Raw genomic sequence first — 17208 nt, forward strand, 5'->3', positions numbered from 1 at the left:
TGCCGTTGCCATTGTATCGGGACGCGTACTTCCGAACCTTAAATCAAGGCCGTGGCGAAAAGCCAATTCACTAGAGTTAGTACCCGGCGCGTGATCATCTTAAAGCATAGTTTCTTGAGAATGGCGCCAATCTTGGATTTCGAAGAGGAGAATGGCCACGGAGAAAGATTCAAGTGATGTTCGAGTGATGATGTACACGTAGTTTGAGCGGGTTGGCCCTCTACTTTGAGAGAGATTCTAAAATTGCAAGGTGGGGTGGTTCTGCCTGGTCCTAGGGCTGTGCAGGTGCATGCCGGCCGTTTGAGAAATCGGAGAGGAATTGAATCGAATTCCGATCTGAGGGTGGGGTGGGGTGCCGAGGTCAACCTTTCCTCTAGGAAGGGTCGCCTTATCGCCTTGCGGAACGTCGAACCGAAGATGAAGTGTGTTGTGCTTATGAGTAGGAGATTCGAGATTCGAGATTCCTCATTTGTTTACATTGATAGCGATAGATACCCTATTATGATTGTTACTTTTTTTTTGAATATTCCATTTTTATTCCAAGGTGATTGTTCGTACAGCCGTATTCTTATGCTAATGTCATTTTTCTGGATCCATTCGTACTCGTATTTTCTCCCTTATTTCGAACTTGATCTGTTTTGTGGTATTTCTGTTGCCTGGACCCATTGATGGATGGACGTTGGCTGTAAGGATGATTGTCATATCCAATTGGATTACACTGGTTAGCCATACGCGGCATACTTGATGTTCTCTTTATCTCCTTGCACCAGTAAGTACCAGTGGTGTTACAAAACTTGAACTTAGCCAAGTAGTCATGGCCAAAGCCAACGCTAAGAGCTTGGCTGAGATATGCCCAGAAGACAAGAAATCGGCATTTAGCCCCGAGAGTGAGGCAAGCAGTATGACATGGCCATGGCACGTCTATGGCACGAAAGAATAACCCGAATGGGTAGAGAAGGTGGCTCAGCGAGGACGGTAACCCATGCCCCGAGCCCCGACCACCCACGTCATTAGGCCATAACCTGGAGATTGTGTACATGTGTCTTTATACAGGGTTTATAGTAATATAAAAAAAAGAGAGAGAGAGAAAAGAGTGGACACAAGACTGTCAAATGAATCCAGTTAAAATGAGCAGTAGGCCCACGATGGATGGTGACGAGGTGACTACCAAAGACAGAGGTACATCGTGACTATCGAAAGCAGATGTTCGCACTTGGTCTGTGCTGTACCAGACAATACAGTAAGATACAGTGCCCAGCATACACAGAGTGTGTACTGTACCCCAGCCATGGCCCACCTTAGTCATCCATGATAACCAATCACAATCCACCAAGATCAAAACTCAGCCACCACAGCCTGAGCAACCTTACGTACTCGTACTCGAAACCAATTCCTTCTTTGTCAATCTGACTTTTTGCCCCTTGTCTGTTCTGGGTCCCTGTGTGTTCTCCAGTTGGTTCTCCAGTACTGTACCGTATGAGAGACCAGCACTAATCCATTTGGAGAACTCACCAAACCTTGCTGACCCACTTTGTTCAGAACTTCGCCGCGCAACCGCTTGACAGCAAAGAGAGATCCCTCAACACTCCCTTCTCCTTTGGCCTTAGTTCTTCGCTTTTTTTCCCTTTTCCCCCTTCCCCACTCCGTCGCTCCTTATTATTGTCTCTTCTCCCCCTTTTGGCCAGTGCTCGCCCGTTTCTTCAATATCTCACCGTCCTCCACTTTTTCTCTCCCCCCTTTTGACGATCCATCTCACCCACTTCCACTACCACCGTACTACCTTTCAACCTCTCAACCTCTCGTCTTCTCTTCTCACCACCACCACCACCCCTTCCCTTGACGCTCTTGGCGCCTAATCTATTCTATACGCCTTTTAATATCTTCCATCAATCTACTTATCCTTCCAATCGTGACCATCGCCGAACAATCTCGTGTCCCTTTTGCATCCCGCGCGGCCTTGGGCCCGGTCCGTGAGATTCTCACTCCGACACTCCTGATACTCTCGAACCGAATTCTTTGCACTCTTTGCCTTTGATTCCATTGTCTCGGTTCTTGCTCTTGCTTGGCCGACGCCCACCTCTTTCACCATGCGACGCGGACTTCTCATCTTCATCTTGGTGAACCTACTCGTCCTATCATTCTTGATCCGCAGTGTCTCGACTCTTCTGTCGCTGCTGGTGGAGGATGCCTCGGCCGACGCGATTCACCGCGCTGAACTCCCCTCGCCCAATTCAAGCTTGATCGAACAACGCCCGCAAATCATTCCCAAGATCATTCACCAAACATACAAAAATGAAACTATCCCGGAGGTTTGGGTTGAGGCGCAGCAGAGCTGCATTGATTTGCACCCGGACTACGAATATATTGTATGTGACAATTTCACAACTCAGCGCTTTCCTTCTGCATCCAATCAATTGACCTGGAACTAATGATTGTTTAGCTCTGGACAAATGAAAAATCCCGAGACTTTATCGCCGCCGAATACCCTTGGTTCTTGGATACCTTTGATGGCTACAAGTATCCTATCCAGCGCGCGGATTCCATCCGTTATTTCGTTCTAGCCCACTTCGGTGGCACTTATATCGATTTGGATGATGTTTGTTACCCCCCACATATCTCTCTTATATGCAACTAATCACTGACCATGCTCTTTTTTCAGGGCTGCAACCGCCGATTGGACCCCCTGCTTGCCTACCCCGCATGGGTACGACGTACCGTACCAACAGGTATCTCAAACGATGCGATGGGCTCAGTTCCCCAACATCCATTCTTCCTCCGCACGATCGAGTTATTGCAATCATATGACCGCAGCTGGCTGCTCCCGTACATTACCGTCATGTATTCAACCGGGCCATTATTCTTGTCCGTGATCTGGAAGGAGTATATGCGCGATGGGCCTTCCGAGTCCGGACGCGTTCGAATCCTGATGCAGGAAGAGTACAATAAGCACTCGTGGAGTTTCTTCACACATCACACCGGCAACAGTTGGCACGGCAAGGACGCGCATCTTATTTTCTGGGTAAGTCAAGCTTTGTCAATATCAATATCCTCTTTATTCGGGGCGAAATCAATACTAATTTCATTCGCTTAGATGGGTCAACACTGGATGTTCCTCACCTTCCTCGGCTTCCTAATCGCAGCCGTCGTAGGTTTCTGCCTCTTCTGGACATACGGCCGAGTCATGCTCCTCGGATCGAAATACCGCTACCGCTACACGAAAGTTCCCTCCATAATCAGCCCGTCGCGCCTTTCGTCGTCCCCATCGCGTCGGGCGAGAAGCTTGATGCCTGACTTTATGCGACGCGTCAGCTTCAAGGAAGATGAAGAATCCCGCGGCGGGTCGACGGAGACCTCTTACGAGCTTGGTCGACGTGATGATTAAGAAATCTACTCGGATCTCCGGATGATTTCGTTTTGTATTTTGTCTTTGATTACGGCCTGGACACGATCTGCTCTGCATTAGCCATTTTTGTACATCTTTTTTTCCTTCCATCCCCTTTTACGAGTTGTTTGGAGCGTCTGCATGTGGTTGAATCTCGTGGCGGGGATCCCGGATTTGACTGCTTCCGCCTGGTGCATGTGCTGCACTTGGAGGTTTATATTTGTTTCACGCGGACTGAAACGCTATCGATTGACTCGTTTCATTGTCTTGTTGCGAAGGACCTGGACCTTTTCGCCTTTTCGCCTCTACCTCTTTTCCTTTTTTTTTCTATTATGATTTTTATTACATATGTTAGACTTACTTATATTCTCTGGGTCTGAGGGGCGAATTGAATCGCTTTGGCACAAACAATCAAAATACTTTACCTTCGTGCTTTTGGAAATGAGTTATCTGGATGTATGAAATAGATCTGAGCTGGGAAAGAATTATCTACCCGCGGGGGTAATCCGAGTCTACGATCTCGGACTACCCATGAAGCTAAGGTCGTGGACGTTCTATAGATAGGCTTCTCGCGGCGTTGGGCAGAATTTTTAATATTTCATGGCTTGCGGTAGTATTTATTCAACTTCAAGTTGTGTTGCTTACTCTTTAGTTATACCCCGCATTCCGAGTCTATCAACTCCCCTAACTCGACCGTATCCCCATCACTGGACACTCATTTAGGCGATGCAGTTATCTTCAATATTCTAAGACGCTTTTTAGAATACGACACGGGCCAATAATATCAATCTAAATCAAACCTAAGTGAGACTAGACTAAATAAAAATATGTCCAAGAACGATTCTGGAAGGTCAGGAAACCTAGTAGTAAGACTAGGCCTTCATGGAAATTTATAGTTGTAGCTTCCCTTGACTGGGTCCACCATGATCATGTCTCAGTTATCTAGCGCATAGGCAAGTTCGTTTTCATAAGTATCTTTCTTCAGAGGGTCGGGAATGGAATTGGGTGAGGCCCAAGACACAGAATTCTTTGATACCGATATCTTGAATTGTTGGAAATCGAGTTATTGGTGAAGTATTATATACAAAATCACGCTGAACTGGGGTTTTGTTCGTTTTGGCTTGTTTCTCTTGGAAGTAAGGTATGGTCTTGTTATCCACTGATCTGGTTAGTCGCCTATCTTCACTGATAATGGCTGGGCGAGAGCAAATGTTGAATTTATGTATTCCTCTTTTGCTAGCGTGAGTTGGATTGGATTTCCAAGGTTCTTGATGACAGAGAGTCCTGGATATATCACATACTAGTAGATATTAGCGTCTCGCGGCCTAGCTTCCAAGGTCTGCAGTATTACTCCGAATACTCCCCGCGGCGCTACGGTAGTCACTCACAGGCCGAGACCTATTGTACATACTCCGAGTCCCCCGCAGAAGTCCACGAGCCTTGATATACAGAAACCGTTTCTATTCCATTCCAATACTTACCTAGTCTATGTACCATCTTCTGAACAGTTCCGTTCTGAGTCCTTCGTCTCTCAACCCACGACCATAAGCAACTTGAAATTCCCCCACGGCATCGGCAAATTTCCTTCACCAACCCCTCTCTCGACCCACACCGGTCGAGTCCGCCACGGAGACGGCGACGAATCGAAAGACCGGGGAAATCAGCCAACTCGGGCGCAGATGGATCTGAGCGCCGCCCGGCTGGGCAAAGGCTTGTCTTCGGCTCGGTCAACGTCCGCGCGGCCCACAAATCTCCAGTCCGGGGCTCCATTCTGGGGTGAGGGATGGGGAATTTCTACGTACGGGGATGTTTCCACAGATGTGGAGGGAAATAGATGCTAGGGTTTGCGTGACATTGATGGGGTGTACAGAGGGTTGCCCCCGAATTTACTCCCCGAGTCTTCCTGGCGGTTCTTTTTCTTTTTCTTGTTTCCGGTTGCGGTGTGACGTGCTAGTCTATCACTTTCATCTTTTCTAACCAAGACACGAATACTTGGATCTCTTGGAATTTTCTAACTCTTTTAACTTAGGTTGAAAGACACGACGATGGGAATTACTGCGCTTAGAGGGAAATCCCTCGGTCGTGTTATTGGTCTTGTTGGCGCGGTCGGTTTCGTGCTTCAGGGTTATGACCAGGCTGTTGCTAATGGCTTGCTGACGCTGGGGTCTTTCATTGCTATCTTTCCTCAAATCGATACGGTTAATACTCATGGGAGTCAAAAGTCGCACAACTCTACTATTCAAGGTTAGTCTCGCTGAGTTGGCGAGCGAGTCGGGCAAGGTAGAGCTCGTTAAAGTGAGGCACCGTGCTAATCTGTCATATCATTCCAGGAACAACGGTCGCGATCTATGAAGTCGGTTGTGCTTTGGGAGCCTTGGGATGCGTGTTCTTGGGCGATAAACTTGGTCGTCGGAAGACTATTTTCCTTGCGGGATGTGTTGCGTTGGTTGGGATCGTTATTCAGGCAAGTCCCTTTGCGCTGGGGCAGTTGATTGCTGGACGAGTTATTACTGGTGAGTGATTTGTCTACTTTTCTTCCTATTTTATTACAGTTTTGTGGTATCTGTGCGGAGGCATTGCTAACGATGGGTCAGGCTTGGGTGTCGGTGGTTTCACCGCGACAATTCCTATGTATGTCTCTGAGTCTTCTGGGGCAGAGGCTCGAGGACGCATGGTTCTTTTAGAAGGATGGTTTGCCATTGGTGGTATTGTTCTCGCAACTTGGTTAGAATTTGGGTAAGTATTGTCACCAACACCATCATGACTGCGCGAGACTAGACTGGATAGCCTTGTTAACTTCTTCTTCCTCGGGATAGATTATACTATGTCAGCGATAACTCGGTGAGCTGGCGCTTCCCCATCGCCTTCCAGGGCATTTTCGCCCTCGTGGTCGTCTCGTGTATCTTGTTCTTACCCGAGTCTCCTCGATGGCTCGCTCGCGTTGGCCGGATGGAAGAAGCGGCCGAGGTTCTTGCACGGATGGAAGATGTACCTGTGGAATCTGGGCACGTTGCACAAGAGCTGGAGATCATCAAGCAGTCTCTTTTCCTGGATGCAGCGGACGAATCGACGGTTTCAACTTCGCCTTTTGCTTTGACGAATAATCGCCATTTGCACCGAACCGCCATTGCCGTTGGTGTGAATATTCTCGCCCAGATGACTGGCGTTAATATCATTACGTTCTATTCTGATACTATCTTCGAAGTAAGTAAAAGAATTGGACATGACATACTCCGACCGATCCCCATGGCTAGCAGCTTTCCTCTGCCAGCAAAGCAACCCCATAAATATGCTCGGACCATACATACTAATGAATCCTCGATAGTCCGATCTGGGATACTCGGGTACAATCTCACGCATAATAACAGGCTGTCTGCAAATCTGGCAGTTCATCGCCGCCGGCCTGGCAGTCCTATTAATCGACCGAGTCGGCCGTCGACCATTACTTCTCACAGCAGCCGCAGGCATGACAATTGCCCAGACCTGCCTCGCAGGCCTGTCAAGCGATCTCTCCAACAAATCCGCCGCGGGCGCTTCAATCCTATTCTACTTCATGGCACTTTTCTGCTTTCCAATCGGTCTCTTCTTGGTACCATTCATGTACGCCGCTGAAATCGCACCGCTACGCACCCGCGCCAAGGTCACCGCCATGTCTGCGGCGGCGAATTGGCTTTTCAATTTTCTGCTTGCGGAAGTGACGCCGATTGGGTTTGCTAGTATTCAGTGGAGGTATTACATTGTTTATGCTTGTATTAGTGCGGTGGCTTTTGTTAGCTTTTACTTTTTCTGTCCGGAGACGAAGGGGAGGACTTTGGAGGAGATTGATGATATTTTTGTTCAGTCGGAGTCTATCTTTGACCCGGTGCGGATTGCGAAGGAGATTCCCTTTCAAACCGAATTGCTGGCTCATGTTGATGATGCTGAGAAGGTTGGGGCGAAGGATGAGTGTGTTGAAAATGCGTGATTGTAATTCGGACGTGGCTACGCTCGAATAGGTTGACGCGGTTGTCTTTGGCAAGTTTCGCTGTCGGATATGGTGGCGAGAAGAGATCAATGGCAGCTGCATGGGTCGAGATAATTGACTGAATGGGAAGTGTTAGCAGATTTGTGAGTTACAGCGAGGCGCCTAGCATGCTTTTCCAGCCTTGTGGCGATAAAGGATTTAGTTATAGAAATAGAGCTTGAAGATACTAGGAGTTATCCCATTATTAAATCTATTTAATAAGTACTTAAGGTAAGCCATAACTACTTTACCTGATCCCTGAAAACCTCCATGGTCTTGTTTCTCGCCTTCGCCATCGCCATCGCCAATCGTCGCCATGCGCCCGAGATCAAACCTATTTTTGTATTATCTCGCTTGAACTACTTCGATTATCTACAAGGGCTTGAAACTACCTCTGTCAATTTTCATCAAGGACCTCGTGTCCTCGATCTATACATTGACTGTTCACATCTACTCTGGCCCTCCGCCCTGTCACATCTATCCAATAAAAAGAAATACCCGAGTACAGGTCTTTTTAAAGCTGTATGCCTTTCTTCGAAAGAGAAGTGCCGACCTCATGTTTTTCCGATTTTACTAATTCTTGTTAGGCGCCCTTCATTGATTCTCAGATCCGACATGACGATTTTTGCAAAGCTCATTAATGGCGCTGAGAGGCCTCAAGCCTCACGAGATGTCTTAGGTTAATTTCCCAAATTCGTGAACTTTATTTGGGGTTTGCTACAATTGATCCGATAAGTCAAAGTCGGCTGCAGAACTACTGCAGCATAAATGGCTTAAAATAAACCATAGGGTTCAACAAGTCATATGGTGGACGATACTAGTAGCTGCCAGGGGAGCGGGGCGAAATTATTTTACTAAACTGCTCGCACCGGCGCTCCTTGTCCGCTCAGATCTTCATTTTGAGCACTCTCTCCGTATCAAATTTCAAATTGCCACTTCCTTTACCCGTGGCGAGGTTGCGGTTTTGAAATCTAGAAAACTGTGGTGGATCGAGAGGATCCTACCTTCTTAGACCTTTTTGTATGTACAGAGTAATACTCAGTCGCCATTTATCACGCGATTATCATTTTAGAAATACAAAATTTAGTGCTCAGTACTCCGTAGCTAGTATCTAATTTCTTCTTTGAATAAAGAAAATCGTGCTCAATAGCCATCACCCAATCGATTCTTTTTCTGTGCAAAAGTAGAACCAAGATTCAGCTCGCCAAAAATTGCATCAGATAATTTCGTCCCCGATCGCTCCAGAAAATTCCTGCTTTTTTGGCCCCCAAATCGAAAGTATCTGGACTCCAACAAAAATTCCCCACCACGCCCTACCTAAATCATGTGAACCTTGACCCAGTACGGAGTACCGCTCATGGGTCAAATTTCAGCGCCAATCAAAATCATTTCCCAACGTCTTGGTGGACGGATTCAGCTTGGCCTCCAATAGGCTGTCTTGGCAACATGAACCTCGCTCGCTAGTGACTTTAAAATGATTATTGACCGGCATGCTGACACGTATATTTCCCATCACAAACCGGAAAGTTATATAAATAGAATAAGCAGAGTCTCGATTTCGATTTCGAAACACCAATTAGCTACGGCTGAGGTTCATGATACACATTGATAAGCTAAAAATTCATGGTGGATCTGAAAGATAATAGGGGCGCTTATTAGCCTTGATTCAGCCTTGGCTGCTTATGTACGTACATTGACTCCTTAAAACAACCCTGGAAGCTACCCCGCGAAAGCTAAAAGCAAAAAAAAAGTGAAGAATCCTCCCCTCCCTATGCGACGGCAATAGAATATGCAGACAGAGAAAAAAACTCGACGTAAACCGATCAAATCCTGCTTGGAGTGTAATCGCAGGAAGCAAAAGGTACTCAGATTACATTCACACTAGCTGGCGCTCACTAACGAAATATCAGTGTGACCGCCAAAAGCCATGCAACCATTGCATAAGCCGGAGAGTCAAGCACCTCTGTGTGTATACTACCAGCAGCCCCCCAGGCAGGAGGGCCCGAAACCGTCATCAGCCTAATCGACTCGCAAGCCCTCCTCTGCCTGTCGATAATTCTGGAAGAAGTTCATCCAATACACTCTCGCCCCACGAGTCTGATTCTGAGACAGAGAAAGGTCCTCTGGGGCCCTTGACTCAGGAATCACACGTGCTTCAGGATCCTTCTCTTGATATTTTTTCGAGGATAGACCCGGTCCGATCCCGGCATTGGGGGCTATGGCCACAAAAATGTCTGACAGATCTCCTCCTCCGGATATTCTTAGAGGAAATCAATCGCATCTATGAAGTGATTCACGGGCCATCATTCGAAGTCAAGTATGCTGTTTGGTGGGCTGCGCAAGAAGCCAATTCCAATGGCCACCCAGGCGCATCTATTGCCGATGAGGATATTGACTTTGGCATTCTCATCATCCGATCATGTCTACTGAGTCTTCAAACCCTTCCGTCACCGGAATATTGCAGCGAGGGTATTTTAAAGACCCACCCAGAGGCTGTAGAACAGTGGCTTTACACGCTAGCCAATGAATTGGACAAATCCCAATCGCCAGATAGAAAGCCTTCTCTAGAAACAGTGCAGCATCGCTTTTTCCACACAGGATACTCCAAGAACTATGGAAAGATTCGAGAGAGTTGGTCAAGCTTGAGCGCTGCTGTTAAGGATGCGCATGAGATGGGCTTGCATCTGAAAGACCCTGGCATCGCTCTTGATCAAATGGAGATGGAACTACGCCGACGTACTTTTTGGAACTTGTATTTCTGGGACCGGTAAGATCTTTCTTCTGGGCTTCGCGACTACTTGAATGACACAGAGACGCTAAATGGAATTCTAGTTTTATGTGCACATTTTTTGGTCACTGGCCACTAATACCCGAGGGCTATTTTGATATCGAGCCGCCGCACGACAACCTCCAACCGCTAACCACTAGCCCATATGTGCTTACACCATTCACGGATCATATATTCCACATCAAGATAGCACGTTATATCACTGCTTTTTTGAGCCCACCATCATGGACTAGTGATCAATACATCCCAGCAACGGTCTCAGAATTCGCCCAACGCTTTGATGAGGTTATCATTGATCAATTGCCCCCGCCACTCTGGATGGAAGGCCCTGATACAAGCTGGGACAGCATAGATCCCGTCCTTGTCATTAAGAGGATGCGCCTCCAATTGCTTATTTCCAGTACCAAATCTTCGCTCTATCGAGCATTTGCAGATCCATGTCACAGCCTTCGACCACAGGAAATGCTCGAATCACAATGTACAACAGACCCTCTGGCGCTCTCTCATCGAAGATCTTTGATACAAACGACATCACGCATGATTTCCTTGATCACACAACTCTACGTTCTTATCGACAATAAAGGGGGCGGCCCGCCAGCCGAGCGGCTTTTTTTGCTTCCAATATACCTTGTCGATGCCCTGGCATCGCTGGGGGTCTCTTTGCTTTCGATCCAATTCGATGAAAGGAGGTTTTTAATCGGCGGGATTCGAAATATGATCTACCCAGATTTGCATACCAGCTATGCAATATTTCTCGAAGGATACAACTTGCTTTGTCGCCAAGCTTCACTATACAGCCTGGCCAAGAAAGGGGTTGAAATTTTAGAAAGTCTGAACATCGCCTTAGACCCTCTTATTACGAGTGTGTCTATTGGCCCTGGAACTATAATACGGTCTTGCGATGAGAGACAATCTACCCAAACAGGGGTGTTGGAGGCTCAACAGGCTCCATCATCCTCATATCCTCATTCCATTGGTGGGTATGATCGGGCTTACACAACACTTCCAGAATGGTTGCCTTCTTTTTTGCAGTCACCAGGGCGATCGTGGCTAGTGAATAACCGAATGGCTTTTGGGGATTCCTTGGTATAGCTTGTCGCTATTCGTGACTTTTCAACTCCGTGGAGAAACATGATTTTGTTATACTCTCCTTTACACATGCTATAGAGTATACCAGTCATTGTATTACATTGTAGTAACCGATTTAGGCCATTTCTTATTATAGACAATATCGGAATGAAGTAATATTCATCTAAATTGTTCCATCCAGAGATTTACATAGCCTGGCTCAAGCACTGTTGGAAATATTCGCATTCTGCTCGGTGAAGGTACCAGCCACCAAGGAGGGTCAGTCTGCCCTTTCCACGGTGTTCTATTGAAGATAGGCTAGGTTGAGTCTCATTTATTAATTCCGAAAGGAGAAGTCTACTCCGCCATCAGGTATCACTAGCTCTAATACAGCAAATTGAGAAGACTTTCTAAATGGAGAAGAACCTCGGTGGGCTATTTCCTGTGACATGAAGTACGAATGACGTACAGAACTTAAGGATGCCCTCAATGGCAAATTGTGGCTGGTATCTACAAAGCGCTTACCGAACCCACATAGCAGGGTAGTACAGTGGCGACTATTAACTAACGCTTCCAACCACAGCGACTCTTTCAAACCATGAACAACAGAATCCCGATATGATTACTCTAGTATTTAAAGGCTGTTCCAAAGCTGAATGATACTATACTAAAGGCATATGATCCCGAGCAAGTCATATATTAAATCATTGTTGCAGGCCAAAAAATAGACCATTCCCACCAGGGCAGCGTCAAAAGACCCTGTCGTATATACATCGCTCAGCACCGGGATATGTCCACTCCATTAACTCCCATGATCAGCCCAACTGACTCGACCAAAAATGAGTTCACCGACAAAATACCCGACAAGCACTGCAAAGAAGAATCCAACATTCATCGTCATCACCGCAATCATTCTAAAAAAAAATCAGATGAGGGCTTTTTTCCTGATTAGCAACTAGCATGATAAGAACTTACAAAAGATATGCGATTCCCTGGCTGACCATTCGCAATGCCGCACGAGGAAGATTGACCGACAGCCGCCATGTTTGGATCAATATTTCCCGTGAGGGTCTATCCTGACCACCATTGATAAGAATGGGGTATCCTGCGTTTCTCGCAGCCCAGTAAGCGTCTAATTTGGCAAGCTTCGCGCTCATGGCTCGCCAAACCACGGCGAGGAAGAAGAGAAAAAAACCAAGTACCCACGTAGCCACCAGTACTAGTGGGCATCCACGAACTGGAGTACAGCATCGTGGAAAGATTCTCGGTATTGAAAGCCATGTTCATCGAGTTCGAGGCAGTAGATGTCATCACTGTACTAGACGCACTCGTAGTTGTTGTTGACATTTGCATGGCGGGCAAAAAGAATAGGGCAATGTCATTTAAAACTTCAGGAGAAGGCACCGATGTGATATTGGACCGCAGATTAAAGGGGGTAAATAATCAGAGAAGTGCCGACAATATAAACTCTAGTGGAGCACAACATATGGCAGAAATTATTCCTTCTGGAAAAAAGAACTCCTTTAATCCCAATACAGGTTGCTCTCGGGATCAGAATACATAAAGTGTTCACGTAAAGAAATTTTAGGACATAGACCGGGCCAGTCATGGAATATCTATTGCGGGGATGAAAGGCTCTCCGCAAGACTGGGAATTGAATAACTTCAGGTAGGCTCCTGGAAGCGAGAATTCTCGCAAATGTGCTCAGCGCTATACCGGAAGCGGCAAGGGAAAAGGCTTTATCAGACTAAGCTTTTATATTTGGGTCATTCCCAGGCTGACGGCGCGGGTCGGAAGGAAGTGGGGCGGCTTTGTGTGTACTAAGGTCTACCGTTCGGATAAAGATTATTAATTTGATGAATACGGCTGGTGCGATTCCCCTGCTGGGCTCTGTTCACCCTTTATCAACAGGAAAGATTTTTTCTTTCTCCATATTCTAGCGCAGGTTCACGTCGGCCAGTATGGATATGGACAGCAATATGTCTGGAGGCCCTGGCCTCACGGATGCGGGCCTAAACATGTCAAATTATACAGCTGCCTCGGACTTTCTTGCTGCGCTTCTCGACGACACCACCCTGCAACAGTCTGACTATGCCATCGCTAGAGCTTTCTGGTACGGTATTGTCATTGTTATTGTGCTGACAGGCATGGTTAACTGGGTTGAATGGGGCCTACTGAAGTTGCGGTTGGTTATACTAGATATGGCGTTGGTCATGGTTAGATTACTGACTCCTAGTTTAGGTTACGTGTAGCCGCAGCAAACCTTCCGCGATCGAGAAATCCTTTTAACTCGGTTGTGCCCTTCCTAGCTTGTTGCACGGCTGTGATTCGAGAAGTTTCCTACCATCAGATCACCCCCACAAACTCGTGGCTTCGTATACCAGCAGTTGGATCAATCCTGTTGATTGTCATATATTTTGGCTACATCATGGGATTGCAATTCTTCGATTGGAACTATCCCGGTGCTCAATACTGGGAGGCACAGGGCCTCCGCGCGGCCTGGCTCACAATAGCTCAATTCCCACTTCTCCTTCTCCTTGCTGGGAAGCGGAATCTGATCGGATACGCAGTAGGCGTGTCATACGAGCGACTGCAAGTTCTGCACCGCTGGGTAGCAAGAGTCATGCTGCTGACTGCTACAATTCATGGTGGTGTTCAAGCCTATGGATGGGAAAAATATGATGTGATGGAAATTGAGATTAGCACTGATAGCTGCATTCCTACCGGTATGTTTGAAGATCTCCATACTTAATATTTTGGGTTAACATTTAAAAAGGCTTTTCTACTTGGATCCTCTTACTCTGGCTCGTCTTTTCCGCAGCTGCTCCAATTCGCAACTGGCGTTATGAGATATTTGTGGTTCAACATATAATCACTTTCATTGGATTCGTCGTGGGCATTTTCCACCATTTGCCTTCAACGGCCTTGAGCTCAAGGTATGTTATTATCCACTTATTATTTGAAAACTACAACAAATTCATTCTTTATAGGATATATGCTTGGATCGGAATCGGTCTCTTCATCTTTGATAGGCTGGTCCGGACCCTTATCTACGCTTTTAATAATATAAAGCCCGCAAACTCCACCCTTCATAGCCTCTCAGGAGATGTTACGAAAGTTCGGATAACTGCTCCCCAGATCAAAAAATGGAGTCCAGGACAGCATGTCTTTCTATCTATTCCTGAGTTGGGATTTGGTCAATCGCACCCGGCGACCATTCTGTCTGTTCCCTTATCCCATGATAATGATCTGGTGCTCATCTTGCGAGCTCACCGAGGCTTCACCCAGCGGTTGCTCCGCTTGGCCAAATCATCTTCCGCGGACCTATCTCGGGGGGTTCAAGAAAAAGAGAACGCTAGAAAGGAGGACGCTGTTCAGGAAATAAAAGAGAAGTATTTTTCTCTCATAGGCGGACCTTATGGGGGATCACACTCCGACTTTGCGGCATTCGACACCGTCCTACTCATCGCGGGATCAACTGGTGTTTCATTCACTCTACCAATACTTCTCGATATTGCTCACAGGTCAAAAAATCAGAGGCTTTCAGTTCGCAAAATAGTGTTTACTTGGGTCATAAGAACCATTTTGTGCAAAGAGTGGATTGCAGACGAGTTACAACAAGCAACCGAATCGCTGCTCAACGTTGGAATTGAAATTGAAGTGAAAATTTTTGTGACCTGTGAACTTGATCCGACAGAATATTTAACGAAGAAAGCAGGATGCAATTGCAGGAAAGTCGAAGGGCCGTGTTGCTGTACTGATTTAGGTATTGAAAAGCGCCAAAATGCTTCCAACGCACTAATCACCCAAGCGAGTGGTGATTTAGACATCGAAGCATGTTCATCCAAAAGTATACCCCAAACGCAAACAAAAACAGGCAACGCGTTTCGATCTCCCTGCTGCACGATCGAGTCTGGCCGGCCTCAGCTGAAGCCTCTTATCTGGGACCTACTGGATTATGCCAAGGGAGAAACAGGTGTGGCAGTGTGTGGACCGCCGGGCTTGGTGAGCTGTGTTCGGAACACCGTTGCTACCGTTAGTGAGCAACGTGGATCAAACAAAGGGACTGGCGCTGAAGGTGTGTATCTACATGCAGAGAGTTTTGCGTGGTGATACTTCATTGTAAAGTTAAGGTATCAACTCGAGCAGAATTTTGACCTCTTAAATAATTGAATGATGACAAAATTCAAAATGAATCTTATAGAGGTTTAAGTATGCACCACTCGTAATGGGAACTAGTCGTGGCATTCCGAGCGTACTGGCCACATAGAATTAACGTCCAAATTGAACTTTATTGCAATTCTACCTAATATATCAATGCAACGGCGTAGTGTATATATTAAATAGGGGACTATCTAATAAATTTGCTAATTCTGCGTTATTCAACGGCAAGATTAATGGTTTTGGAGATAGTGGTGACCATCGGCCGTACTGCTTTTTGTATGCTTTGCGGAGCTTCGTCTTAATAGTTCTCTTACGTTTTAACACACTCGTAGTAATATTGTGATTAGTATCCTTGATACTTAGTATCCTATTCTGGAATAATAGCTTAATCTGACACTTACTTTTTTAATATTGTAATAGTGTATGTATAGCTGCTATTTTAGTAACAGTATTAGAAGTAATTATAGCGCGTTTGGTGTCAATCTTAGTATATTAAAATATTAAATCAATATTGCGCTAGTATTTTAGTTAAATCCCTAGGATATTGGCGTATTTAGTGTAATTTTTTTAGTATTTTTCTATACCTTTAGAAGATATAACTTTAATACTAGAGAATAAGGGAAACTCTAGTAGTAGTATTTTTCCTTATGTATAGTATAATCAAGTATAACTAGATTATTAAATATAGGTATCTCTTTCTCTAGAGCCTTAATCATTATAGTACTATTAGTTGATGTAAGGACTCAGATACTTTGAAAGATAGCAGTAGTATTGAACGAAGGTATTAAGCTGAAGAGAGAGAGAGAGAGAGAAGGAGAGAGAGAGAGAAGGAGAGAGAGAGAGAAGGAGAGAGAGAGAGAAGGAGAGAGAGAGAGAAGGAGAGAGAGAGAGAAGCTCCTATCGCAACTATCTATACATGAGCGGCTGTCTGGGTCACGTGCCGTAGGCACCGAAGGCTTCTATCATTATTTAGTCTCCCTCTTTAAAAGGCCTAGGTCCTAGGTCTCAGCTTTGTCAATCTGGTGGTACCGGAGTATTGTCGTTGTTGTGATCCGCCTTAAATTCGTTATTATTCGCGGTGTCTAGCTATACTGAGAGCCTTATAGGAGGTCTAGACTTGTTGGGATAGTATAGATAGAAGGTGGTGAGCTTCTCTGGAGTATTCTTAAAGCTACTTATGTAGTACTAGGTAGTATCTTTATTTCTAATCTAGCTAGTCCTATATTATAGCTTCCTTTAGTATATTCTTAAGTTCTTAATCTTGTTGACCTTATACTTCTCTTTATTATTATTAATAATAGGTAGTTTAGTATTAAGGATCTATCCTATTAATAGTACTGATTAGGTACTATAGTGTAGTTTTTTAGTAGTAAAAATAGAGTAGACCTTTATACTCTTAGAGAGTTATAATTTTTAGGTATTATCTATTTTTTTTTAATAATTTTAAAGAGTCTGTAGACTTAGTAAGAAAGTTTCCTACTTAGATATCTAGTTTTCTATAGTTTAGTAGTAATAAGTATTTAGTTATATAATTTAAAGTTATCTTTTTTGTATTATTTATTAGTCTACTTTTTTATTTTTTTCTAAGTGATTTTTATAGAGTTATAGATCTTTTTCTAGATTTATTATATAATATTGACTATATTATAGATATACTAGGTATTATTAGTAATTACTTTAGAGATATTAGATATTTAGTTAAAAGATATATAAGAGTTAAATCTTTTCTCTATAAAAAAAGGAAAGTATCTAATACTATTTTAGAGAAGTATTATAGTAGTAAAATCTATAATTAGAAGATAT

General features: G+C 45.1%; 5 protein-coding genes across 5 annotated transcripts; 4 read left to right on the forward strand and 1 right to left on the reverse strand.

Moving 5' to 3' along the window:
• Positions 1-2087: 2087 nt before the first annotated feature.
• N7533_013174 (glycosyltransferase family 32 protein) lies at positions 2088-3382 on the forward strand (the record flags this gene model as incomplete). The annotated part of the gene is made up of 4 exons (XM_057109824.1): positions 2088-2366; positions 2441-2596; positions 2660-3019; positions 3092-3382. The coding sequence occupies 4 exons, from the start codon at positions 2088-2090 to the stop codon at positions 3380-3382; spliced, it is 1086 nt and encodes a 361-aa protein (XP_056953409.1).
• Positions 3383-5427: 2045 nt separating this feature from the next.
• On the forward strand, positions 5428-7346 carry N7533_013175 (sugar porter family MFS transporter; the record flags this gene model as incomplete). Its single annotated transcript, XM_057109825.1, has 5 exons — positions 5428-5626; positions 5713-5895; positions 5935-6118; positions 6199-6586; positions 6708-7346. 5 exons carry the CDS (start codon positions 5428-5430, stop codon positions 7344-7346), a joined length of 1593 nt encoding a protein of 530 aa, XP_056953410.1.
• A 2282-nt stretch (positions 7347-9628) lies between these two features.
• N7533_013176 (fungal specific transcription factor domain-containing protein) lies at positions 9629-11265 on the forward strand (the record flags this gene model as incomplete). The annotated part of the gene is made up of 2 exons (XM_057109826.1): positions 9629-10152; positions 10218-11265. Coding segments are annotated over 2 exons (1572 nt in total), but the record flags the coding sequence as incomplete, so codon positions are not given.
• A 778-nt stretch (positions 11266-12043) lies between these two features.
• Positions 12044-12398, reverse strand: N7533_013177 (copper transporter family protein; the record flags this gene model as incomplete). Its single annotated transcript, XM_057109827.1, has 2 exons — positions 12044-12155; positions 12217-12398. 2 exons carry the CDS (start codon positions 12396-12398, stop codon positions 12044-12046), a joined length of 294 nt encoding a protein of 97 aa, XP_056953412.1.
• Positions 12399-13202: 804 nt separating this feature from the next.
• Positions 13203-15354, forward strand: N7533_013178 (ferric reductase family protein; the record flags this gene model as incomplete). Its single annotated transcript, XM_057109828.1, has 4 exons — positions 13203-13426; positions 13483-13967; positions 14018-14177; positions 14232-15354. 4 exons carry the CDS (start codon positions 13203-13205, stop codon positions 15352-15354), a joined length of 1992 nt encoding a protein of 663 aa, XP_056953413.1.
• Positions 15355-17208: the final 1854 nt, after the last annotated feature.

The sequence above is a fragment of the Penicillium manginii genome, assembly GCF_028828005.1.
Source record: "Penicillium manginii strain IBT 31320 chromosome Unknown utg000010l:1.0-1143873.0:1.0-1144522.0, whole genome shotgun sequence".
NCBI lineage: Eukaryota > Fungi > Ascomycota > Eurotiomycetes > Eurotiales > Aspergillaceae > Penicillium > Penicillium manginii.